Source organism: Saccopteryx bilineata, chromosome 1 (assembly GCF_036850765.1).
Source record: "Saccopteryx bilineata isolate mSacBil1 chromosome 1, mSacBil1_pri_phased_curated, whole genome shotgun sequence".
Classification (NCBI taxonomy): domain Eukaryota; kingdom Metazoa; phylum Chordata; class Mammalia; order Chiroptera; family Emballonuridae; genus Saccopteryx; species Saccopteryx bilineata.
Window position 1 is genome coordinate 376,318,884 of NC_089490.1, and position 12,798 is coordinate 376,331,681.

General features: G+C 32.4%; 1 protein-coding gene across 1 annotated transcript in view; it reads right to left on the reverse strand.

Annotated features, from left to right (window-relative positions):
* Positions 1-12,798, reverse strand: part of DCDC1 (doublecortin domain containing 1) — a 433,887-nt gene that overhangs the window by 349,987 nt on the left and 71,102 nt on the right. Inside the window, 1 exon segment of the mRNA XM_066253876.1 lies at positions 10,225-10,391. Within this exon segment, the coding sequence (XP_066109973.1) occupies positions 10,225-10,391 (167 nt within the window).

Below are 12,798 nucleotides of genomic sequence, written 5' to 3' on the forward strand. Positions count from 1 at the left end.
TGAATGGTCAAATCAGATTTAGGCAACATTTAAAAAATACTTCGTTGCATATCGCATGTAGTGTCTGTGTGAATTTGCTTTCTCAAAACCTGCATCTCCTTCCTTACTCGAGCATATGGTTTCCAAACTCAGTGACTTTTATTCCTCATCCACAGTTCTCAACCACTCTGGGATCTTAGATGTTTCAACCCCAGGGTTCAGGAAGAAATTTTGGTCTCACATTTACATTCAAAATGAGCTACAAATTTAGCATTTTTCCTTCTCTCCAAATAAAGTTAGACATACAATCAAAGAGATATAGTGACAGAATTAACCAAAGAAGACAATTATTATAAAACCTATGTTCCACCACCAGATCATGCCACCTATATGGTTTATGAATTAATATTTTTAAAACCTTGTCATTATCATAGAAATAGAATAATTATGTCATATTGTGGAGGGTTGTTGATAGAGTTAATTTTAAGTATGACCATGTAAAATATACCCAGTGGTTTCAAACTTCTGGGTTTTTTTTCATTTCTTTAATTTAATATACTGTGAACTTCAAAGAAATATGGACAACTCTCAACCTCTGAGAGGTTTTATCTAAACCCATTGCCCTTACTTCCTCAGCATCTTTAACCCTATTCACGCCAAGGTTTCATTCCTCCTAGATTACCAATAAACTCTCTTGTATCAAATATAACCTGATTGAAAATAATATCTTCTTCCCAAATTCATGCCATTGCCCATATAAGTCTCCTTTTCAAACCCTTCCTGTATTTCACTTAATGAAGCATACCTAGCCTACTCTAACAGCAAAAACAGCACTCTAGTCCTATTACAACTCTATCTTGCTCTCTCATTTTGGACAAGTATTTCAGTTGTCATCTATGATATTAATAAAAAAGTATCACCTATATGTGGAATCTTTTAAAAAGTCAAATTCATAGAAACAGAGAATGAGACCTTGGCCTGTTGGCTCAGCGGTAGAGTGTCAGCTAGGCGTGTGGGCATCCTAGGTTTGATTCCCAGCCAGGGCACACAGAAGAAGCGCCCATTGGCTTCTCCACCCTTCCTCCTCTCCTTCCTCTCTATCTATCTCTCTCTTCCCCTCCCGCAGCCAAGGCTCCACTGGAGCAAAGTTGGTTCCGGGTGCTGAGAACAGCTCCATGGCCACAGCCTCAGGCAGAATGGCTCCAGCCACAACGGAGAGTCGCCCCAGATGGGCAGAGCATCGTCTCCTGTAGGCATGCTGGGTGGATCCCAGTCGGTTGTATGCAGGAGTCTCTCTGATCCCTCCCCCGTCCCCACCTCTATTCTGGGGGGGGGGGGGGAGAGAGAAACAGAGAATGAAAAAGTAGTTGCCAAGTGTTGGAGGTGAGGAAAAAAGGAGAAGTTGGTAAGAGGGTAGAAACTTTCAGTTATAAGATGAATAAGGTCCGAGGTTCTAATATAAAACATGGTGATTATAGTCGATTAGTGATAACACTGTATCATGTAATTGAAGTTTGCTAAAAGAGTATAACTTAAATGGTCAGATATATACATATATGATGTATGTTGAAATTAACTAGATGGTGGGAATTCTTTCACAATGTATACATATGTCAAATTACCATGATGTGTATACTTTAAATATCTTACAATTTTATTTGTCAAGTATGCCTCAGTAAAGCTGAAAATATAAAGATGATGATGATGATGATGATGATGACGACGACGATGACGACAATGCTAGCTGATACCTACTGACCACTTACTATGTCCCAGGTACTGTGTTAAAAGTTTTATATACATTTACTATTTAATCCTCACAACAACCCCAATGAGGTAAGTAGTATTATTGTTGTTGTTGCACTTACTATCTATAAAATGAGAGGAGTGATTTAGATAGCTTCTAAAGTTCATTTCAACCATAAAATGTCTTCATTCTGTTTTTAATCTTTCTTCTACTTAAGTTCTTATACAACATAGACTCTGTACCATATATTTTTAGCATTTAATTATATACATCAAAGTATGTCCCCTAATAGTTTCATGTATGTATGTTTTATCTCCAAAAGAAGAAGCTTCCTAAGTACAAAGTCTTAGATAGTTCTCCCATATTCTCAATCCTGGTTAACACACAGACTGAGCACATAAGGTATACTCAACCTCCATCATTTGCATTGGTTTTTCTGTTTCTCTAAATATTTTTCCTTTCGAGTAGGTGAATCTTTTCTCACCAAACAATACAAGGTTAATTCAGTTAACCTGGTAGTTAGACATAGTTAGATGTCAAATAGTTTGTGACCTATTGGTTTTGGGGTTTATTTCCACTATTTTTTGTTTTGTGAAGAATACAGTACTTTATCTACCTAGCAGTGAATTAAACCCAGGTCATGTTAAAAGAGCCTTTGTTATTTCGTTAGTCATAGAATGTGGAATCCAGTGCCAGAAGTATAATTATGGTATCTGGATTGAATTTTCTCCTTCTAATACAGTGCTAATAGAATTTTCAGTGATGATGTTGCCACTGTGTATTTGAAATGTGGATAGTGCAACAGAGAAACTAAATTTTTATTTTATTTAATTGTAATTAATTTAAATTTAAAAACTACATAGGAATAGTGTATTGGGCACACAACTCATCTGTGGCTTGCCAAGATTGAGTTCTATGTTCCAGCACTTTTTATTTCTCCCACTATTCTCTTCTCTGAAACCTACAACATTTACTTCCTAGTGACATATATTAAGCGTTGATAAATAGGCTCTTGCTATATCCTTTTTCCATGCATAATTGGCTTCATTGGAACTTGAAATCTTTTTAAAATGTAACAGGATGCTGATTATTTTTTCAAGAAATCATGTAGAATCCATTTTCTAATATAATTAACTTGAGAAAAATTGATTGAAAAGAGCAATAAATGTCATTTCCATATTTTGTTACATATAGAAACCATAAGCAAATAAGGAATTATATTATTTGAAAATCAGCAATTTGTTACGATTGATACATTCAAACTAGAGTTATTAACAGGCGAGAAGAAACCATTATATGTCTCTTAATGAAATAAAGCAAGGCAACAATTTCTAAAATATTTACACTTAAGAGTTTTCCCTTTCCTCAATAAGTAGTCAGCCTTAATAATCAAAGATTTTAACTAACAATCACAGACAACATTGATCAATTTGAATAGAAAATTAGAAAATACGAGTCAATCCTCAAGACAGTTGGTTTTCCTACCCCTAAGAATATGCCTTCACTACTGTTTTAGTTCTTCAAAGGAAAGGAAAAAGTCATTCATATTCTTGTCCATTCACACAAACCTCTCAGTGAGCATTATTGTTTTGGGAGGAGGGGGTGACAGGCAGGGTGCCCAGGATGTTGAAGGAACAGATAGGATGTCAGGTGAAGATAGAATGCTATGCCCTCTCTAACCAGCTGAAGACTCTCGGCATGATTGTTTTCTTACAAATAATACCTGTGGGTGTTGAAACTGTTCAGGGAATCTATCAAACACACTCTTTCACTTTGCTGCTGTAACTCTATAAAATTTATTCTCATTTCAAAAGAGTCATAGGCAATAATACCTGTAGGTAGTTGAGTAATTTAAAGAAAATTTGTCAGGTCTTCCTTTACCAGAACAATTCTATACTTATTTGGAGAGCTTGAAATACAACATTTTCTACTCAGTATAATTAAAAATTTCAGAATAAATAAGGACTTCATCTAGTTAAAGAGTTGTCTTATAAATATATGAGTAGAGATAATATAGTTTTAGAATGATTGAGAACTTTGATCAAAAAAAGGAAAATAAATGTTATAATCATTCTCATTTTTTACAACTTTAGAAGGTATTTATATATAAACATATGAGAACAGAAAATACTTAAATAGAAAATTCCATTATTAATATATTAATACAAAATTATTGTTCTCAGGGAAATCAGAAGGCTGAGATTTATAAATTTATAAAAGCTACCTATTTAAATTGAAAATTTTGAAAGAATAAAGTAATAACTTATCCCAATTAGTTAACTTTTCTTATTAAGTCATCTGTATACATATTATGTTTATTTTACATTAAGTACCATAACACACTTATATGTAGATTTAAAAAACTTTTTCTACCACACAGTTGGTATTTTCAGTCACAAGTTCAGAGAAAGAGCTCAATAATGCTTAGTTTTAAAATGTGTTTTCCATACTAGTTCATTCAAAATATTATAAAATTAAACAATTTTTAAATTAAAACTGTTGATTTAAAGATGAAGACATATTCTTAGTTAATTCCCAAATGGAACTTACTCATTAAAATGTTTATATTCACATTATAAAAGTTTATCTTCCTTTATAGTTATATTAAAATACCATTTTAAAGTGAGTTAGCTCTTATTTTTTGAAGAAGTATTTAATATGAATAAATATATTTTGATTGAAAGATACCAAAGAGATGTAAATAAAGCTCCCTGCTTTATATAACTGAATTACAATATATAAAAGGAAAATCTTTAAATCCAGTCATTTTACAGTGTGACTTAATAGTTTTCATGGGAAAAAGTTCAGTTTTGAGCCAGAGATACATATTTGACATTTGCTAGTATAATTCTAAAAAAAATTAGAGAAAAATACAGAATTGAAAATTTTTCTCAGGACCAATCAAATGAAATGTTCCATGAAATAAAAGTGCCATGGATAAATAATAAAAAGTAAACAATATTTCAATATTATTTTTTGTTTTATCTCATTCTTGTGGTTGTTTTTTCTTTTACCCTTTGTAATAATTACCTATGCACAAACTCTAGATGGCAATATTGCACTTATACTGTACTTTCAAGAAAATTGTCACAACCGGTCCCGACATAGCCTCTTTATCAACATTTTATGTGCCACGGATCTATAGCCTCTTATTATAAGTGTAATGAAGCAGAAGTTATTGAAGCATTTTATTGATTGCTCAGATCACGAGTTTACTGCCATACTGAATTGGCACCTTACTCGCTGAAGCAAACTGCTGACACCTTTTTTAAAAAGTGACAACTACATCTATTTCATGACCAGAAATCCATTTTCATCTCTATCAAGACAAGAATGCAATTTTCACTTCATTTAACTGATGTTAGGCCTGCTCAAAGCATGACACTTAGAAAAAGACACAAGTTTAAGGTTCTTAAAATACTTCAAGTAACTAGAATGCAGCTTGGTTTCAGGGGAAATAAATGCAACAATCACTCCAGTCTACAAACAACCTAATATTCTAAAAAATTTCCTATCAGAACCTGCAGGAGTAGTTTTTATTTGAAACATTGGCAACACTACATTAATGTTTTTAATAGTAAGTTATATGTATATATTATAGATTTTGTTTCAAGGTTTTAAAGGACATCAGAAAGTTCAAAATTAAAATATTTGGGGCATTGGGTTTACCCAAGAAGGGTAAACCAAGAAAACAGTCCAATTTATAATGTACATGTAGATAGAGAACTAATACAGAGTGAGTGACTGTAGTCAACAATGCTGTATTATATACTTGAAAGTTGCTAAGAGAGTGCATCTCAAATGTTCTCAGCACACACGAACAATAGTAATTCTGTGAGGTAATAGGGGTGTAAACTCAACCTACTGTGGTATTCATTTTGCAGTATATGTGTATCCAATCATTACATTGTATACCTTGAACTTACACACTATTATATGTCAATTATATCTCAGAAAAGCTGGAAAAAAGTAGCCGTCATTTTAAAAAGGAGTGTAGACAAAAATGAAATAGTAGTTTTTTCAGTAATATAAAGACCAATAAATGATTTTGTTTGATCTTAACACAAGACAAACTGAAAAGACGATCTGAAAAGACAAACTTTCCACACTATTTTATAGAAAATTAAAATACTAAGATTCCTCTAAAAATAAATTTGGCAATGAACAAGTCCTGTTAAGAATAAATAAAATTCAAGCATATTCTGAATAGTAATTCTATTCTGAATAGAGTTATCTTTTATTATTGATTTGATATCTAAGTATTAAATTTACTGAAAGTGTCAGTAAAGTGAACCAACACTAACTTATAAAAATTTTTAACAAAATTTAAGGACTTTGGTAGAAGTTTGTTTTATGTAATAGTAAAGTACATTTCAGATTTAAACTGCAAAATCAATATATGCTGAAATGGGTGGTCATTTCTTTACCTAATTATAAAGTTACAATACAGTTGCAATTTAAAAAGTTAAACCTAATTTTCAAATAGATTTAGTGTCTGACATTTTTTAGCTCAAAGCACCAATAATGGAAAATTTAGAAATAGCTCATAATAGCATTTTAAAAAGCACCTTCTTGCTTAAATTAATAAACAAAAAAGTCCTTAAACCACGAAAGCTTAAATCACTTAGAAAGGAAATTATACTTTTAACAAACTTTATTAAGTACTGATCTTTAGAAATAGCCCAGGTATATTTTCCAAATTAAAATTATAAAAATGAAACTGAAGTTTCAGATATAAATAGAAATTGTCAGGTTTTCTGTTTTTCCATACCATGCCAGAGTTTAGAAAATACCAAAGGATTGTAAGAAATATTTGAGGGTATTTTAATGTTTATTTAATTTTAAAGTAACCAAACAAACTAAAACTTAATTTCAGAGTTGATCATTTCTTTTCAAAGAGTTAAAAATTAGGAGTAGCATTGAAACTTCCTTTAAGTTTTTTTTTTTCATGTCTTAACTACCAAAGGGGCTAGGGTGTTTTTCATAATTAAGATGGTGGTTGTTAAGATATTATAGTTTAATATCCTTTGTTTCTCTCTGAATGTCAGAAATTACTATACTATCTATAACAACTATTAAGCTATCCTGCAAACACTTTAAGTGATTAAAGTTGTATGTTTATGTGCTTTTGTAAAAATGGATATTTTAAAAGAAGAGTGTTATACATTCATTTCATAAAAGTCGTTAAGAATTCTGTTGGTTGGGGGGGGGGATCAAAGCAGAATCAAAATTGGGACGATATTTCCAGAAATGAATTTTCCCCCCAAATCACGTTTGTACTAAACATCAGCCGTTCCGAACTATTATTTATATAGCCTCCTGGCACAGGTCCTCGGACTCTTATGCATCCCTACAGTGTTTCTGAACAGACTGACATATATTTTGTTTACTGACAGCAACTAAAAGATCTATGTAGGATCATAAATAAAGAAGATTATGTTTAAAAATCACTAATATCATTTTAAAAGGTAGCGCAGGCTTGTGTTTTGGCCTCTGTTTAGCTGTGTTAGGCCTATGAATGACAGCTTCCCTGCTTGAAGCACACAGAAAGCACAGCCTTCCTCATTCACTGACAGGACTGTGGCCTTTTCACACGTTCCTTCCACAGCAGTGTTTGTCCCCAAACACTGGAACTCAACACAATGGCATTCCTACTTCAACACCCCCACCAACAGCACCACTACATAACAAGAATGCTAATGAGACGGAACAGGCCCTGTCTCCGAAAGTGTTAACTGCATTTTATATGCTTTCATTTATGCTACTTCAACATTTACCAATTAAATAGTCTGTTTAGCTCTGAGCAGTTTCTAAGATGTTTCACTTTTAAGAAAATAAATGTGAAAATAAAAGGGTAAGTGACTTTATGTGTCCTAAAATAAATCGCATTTTATATCCACAAATCAGTATATATTTAAGACCACACTAAGGCAAGTGGGCTTCATTCAGTTGCATGTTACAATCGCCAAGTTAAAGTTAAAATTTTTAAATGAATAAGTTCATAAATGTAAAACCAGCTGTTCTGCCTTTTCTTCTAAAGCCAAAGTATCACAGTTTACTCAACAGAAATTTCCTGTGGAGATTCCAAAACAGCAATTTAAATTCTACAATCTTTTGACAGAATCCCAGCAAAACAATATTATTGTTTTTATATACGATCTCAGAAGTGGAATAAATGGAACTGATATTAAGAGTTCATATAACACTATCATTTATAAGCTTAGATTCATTAAGGAAATAGGAACCATCCTCCATCTTCATTTTACCTATCTAATGATTCCTTAACACACTCTTCTATAAAGCTAAATAGCAAAGGCTGTCCCTAAGGTCAAATGAAGTAAATGCAGTTCAGATAAAGTTCATTAATGCTGAGAGGAATATTTGCAAAGAAGTCCTACTGACAAATAAAGCTATTGCCTGGCTTAACACTGAGCGCTGATGATCTAATAATGGCACCACTACCATGACTTTTCTAACATTGCCAAAATTTTACATTAAGTCATAATAACACACCAAAAAAGGAGACTCAAGAATACATAAATTGAGAAAACCTAAAAGAAATAAAAATTTGCATATAATGCATACTATGCCAATATCTTTTTCTCCATTTTTCACCATTTTTCTATTTTAAGATAAAACTTAAACAAGTAGCATATTAAAACTACTGAGTGCAAAAAGCTTTAAGTTATAACAACTTAATGAAAAAAGGTTTATTTAGGAATGGCAAAGAACATAAGTTTTTAAATATTTCTAAATTTGGCATAATGATGTAGGCAATTTCAGGGAAGCTAAAAATGTTAATTTTGTTCATATTTACATGCAATATTTATTTTAATACAATATATTTATGATCAGTTTTGAGATATAAGGAAACCTTTACATTCAAAACAGTAATTCTTAAAGCATTTTCTTTTCTCAAAAATCACAGAATGCTTTTCAATTTCATTCAACTCTTTTTCTCTATTTAAATTTTAAATCTTTAGGACAATGGAAGACAAAACATGCCATAACTACTTTCCGAGGTGTTTTTCTTTTTATATCTCTAACACTCTTGTTTTTAATAACATTTAGAAAATGTGTAAGTTTTTCTTAAATTTGATGTAAACGGTGCTTTTCTTGCATTGGTGAATGGTCTTGTTTTCTTTAACATTAAATTATTTTAAACTAAGTAGTGAAATCAAATCATTTAATACCAAATAAATTATTATAACTAAATTGGTCATGATCCATTTTATAATATCATTGTATCACAAAGGTTGAATAATATTTTAGTTAAAGTAATTTAATTTAAATACAATAAAATATATTTTATACCAGCTTTTATCTAGATCAGCTTAACAAAGTATTAAACATAAAATTGGATTTTTTTCCATATTTATTATTATAAATAGACTTATTTATGATAATTATTAATCCCACTTATGGATTCTATGGAATTTATTAACTAGGCAAACCAATTGCATTTTAAGAATAAAAGTTTCCACAGAAGCTTTTTCTTGCTAGTTCTGGATACCCTGGTCCAAGAATTTCCTCCAGTCAATACAAATTGTTCTTTTCCAAACCAGACAGTAGGAGGTGCTGTGTGAACACTGACACTGAATCCCATTCTCACCTCTCCTCCCCCTGCACAGAGAATAATAGCATGATGCTTTCAAAATATTCATTTTTCAGCAGGCTGTGACCTGAGATAATGAGCCCAGTTCTAAACTGAAACCTCCCAGTTAGAAATGTAAAACCTAGCTCTTATTTGACTTGGTAAAATATAAGCTTAACTTCTGAAGAGCAAATGCAAAGAGGACTCTAAAAATGTGGCAGCTCCATTTTTATATTTTAAATGGCCTCAATCATTCTGCTTTGCCACGTGAATTCTACTTTAAAATAAGTTCAAGTCCATGGAAGCAGTTATAAAAATATCATAGTCTTTACATACACATTCACAATCATGGAAATTAAAGGACAAAATTTCCTTTTAAGCTAACTCAAATACATTAATTCTATTTCTATACATTCAGATTAAGAAACATATAAAATAAATAAGCATAAATGAGGTAAGTTATTCCTGATAGGAAGTTAATTTGCAATTTCATTCCTTAGAATACAGTAAGTTATATTTTAGTCCAACTTCTACAATAGCCTGATTTTATATGGGGGTTAAAAAAGGCTTATCACTTAAACCTTCAAATGACTTAGGAGCTATTCATTTTCTTATTTAAAGTAACTGTCTGTGGAATTTCCACATAAGAAGTGCCTTTGCTTTGCACAGTATGTAGCAAGAAAAGATGAGACATATGACATCCCATACCAAAAGACAGATACAATTAGCCCCATTATTGTTGGCTTTGAGATTACAGAAGAAGCATTTTGGCTCCCTAACGGGCACTGAGCTCACAAAATACATGTCACAGTTCTTCCATGACACGATGCCAATCATCGCTTCCATACAATCAAGTACATTTTAAAACACAGAATAAAGCAGTTTTTAAAGAGGGATGACTCACCTGTTTATAATAATTTTTTGCAGACTTTAAACGTTGGTACAAGGCCAAAAGAACTCCTTGGATGTATATCTTAGCTCCTGAAGGGCTGAAACCTTCTCCCTTAGGGACCCAAACTGGTCCCCGCAAAGGTGTGATGGAATTTTGCAGGCATTTTTCAAGCAGAGGAACTATGCAAGAAAATAAGGGAAAATCAATTCTTTTGACCCAACTGAAATACACTGCCTGGAACACAGCCCCAGTACCAGAGCTAACTCTTAACATCTATTATTTATATCTGACCTAGGTTAAGTCTTAGAGAGGCAATTCCTGCATTACTAGTGGCCACCATGAAGGATGTATTTATATTGAGACACCCCCCCCACCCCGTGCAAGACTCCTAAGCTCTGTGAGCACACCTGAATAGTTCTGAAGTGTGCCTAACTAGCTGCACAGAGTGTCATGGTGTGCACTGATTGCCTTATCTTCTCATTTATCACAGATGAGTTGGAACCAACCTTGCTGAAATCTACTTGCATTGTCCTGATAAAATTGTAAGATCCATGTTGTTTCAGTGTATAGCTTCCCGTAGAGGAGCCTATATACCTAAAACATCACATCTGGCAATTATTCATAAAATATAATCCCCACCTTTATAAGCCATCCTACTCAATCTTCATTGTTATTGCTTAAATAACCCATAAAACAGTAGGGCTGTTTAAAAGTAAAGGGGAGAATCTTAAGCAATTTATGGTACCTTTTGGTTTTTAAGTTTGTGGGATATAAGCTAGTCAAAGATTTAGGACTGCTATTCCAGTAAGTGCTTTGTAAACAGAAGATATTTACTTGTAGGTCTGTATTGCAACATCCATACGGACTTGACAGACATGTTTATACACTTTTTCACACGATTAACTTATGAAGTCTTTCTAGTGTAAAATAGTCAAATAACATGGCAGCTAGCTAACATTTCTCAAGACTTAATTTCCCTCTGAAAAAGCAGAAATAAAGAAATAAAAAATATATTGTAGGCACATTTAGGCACACAGAGAAATGAAATTATTATTTTTTTTACTTGGTCTTAAGTGTATACATGTGACCCAACATAAATATATAAAATAACTATGTGGCTTGGCTACCTTATTGTGATACATTTTTTTACTAAGAAAAGAAATTAAATAAATCATCAGCAAAGAAGACAGGTCCTTTCCATTGGTTATGTTATATGTTGCATGTTTTATGCAGAGAGGCCTAGCGTAGCAATCTGGAAATTGAATTACAATTAGGTTCAGCCGAGCTGCTGAGCAACTGAGTTATGCAAATAGCCTTTCCTACTGGTAGCCTGCTGAATTTTGCTCTCAGTAAAAAAGTTCTGCATGTTAGGGCACTAAATTCTGCAACTCTCTACCAAAGCACAATTTAAATTCTTCCTAATATATTCAACACTCCGGAGAACATTGGCAATTGAAGTCAAGTTAAATAAATTAAGAAATAGATATTAAACTTGAATAATTTACATCCTAGATATAATCTTCAATTTAAATCTGAGAAAATTTTATTAGGTTCTTTAGACTCATAGCCTTATTCATCTCTGCTTGTCACAAAATAACTTTCAAATTCTTTATGCCAGTCCAAGGGATTCCAAAGAAAATTCTTATTGCTTTTCTAACACAAAACTACTTTTATTTTCAGAGTTTGTGCCCTCTATAAGATTTTAAGGGAGAAAAAAATACGGCTTAGGGGGGAAAAAAAAACATAAATTATACCAAAATGCAAGCTGTGTCAGAATTGATATTGGATGGAAAATAGCTCCCATGCTCCACATGATTTATGTAATTAGGAATACTATGGAAACCAGAAACAGCAAAGCAAAGAAAGCAGTATTCACAAGCAGGTTTTATAAGGGACTTCAGAATCTGCTCTGAACTTGTTGAATAATCTGTTCAGTACTCCAGAATCTCCCTGCTGGAAGCAGGGTCCTCATTATAACCACGAGAGTGCTAATAAAGGTTAGCCTCTGAACTAGGGATTAGGAAGCTCTTTCTCTTTGAGAGCTGCAAACTAGTAACTTTGATGATCTTCCTGAAAAGGAAGACAAAGCACACTCCAGGAACAAACAATGTTTCCACTAACTAGGAAGGTACAGAAAACATAAGAAAATGATATGCCTAAGTACTTAGAAAGGAAGTATAAATCATCTTAACATACTGAAAAAAATGAAAGAAAATAAAATTTATTAACCAGTTAAAGTACTCTTCATAAAAAAAGCATTGACATAATGTGATAGTTATAAAATACAGTAGAAAAATTGATTGAAAAAAAATCACTTGACTTTTCAACTCCGACGATAGCTTTTCAAGGATAAACTATTTTGGTCGGCATTTTAGTGGATATTCATAATATTCTGTTCCAAAGATGACTCGTAAGTGTTCTTAACCAACAGTTTTCTCTCTTTCATGTGGAGTTTTTCTCTCTGTTTCTAAAGCAAAATATCATTCTGTTAAAAAAAAAAACTATGCATAATGATTTGCAAAAACTAAGGGCAATGATTTTGAAAGGATAATAGATACTTTTAACCTTGGAAAGAACATAAACCTA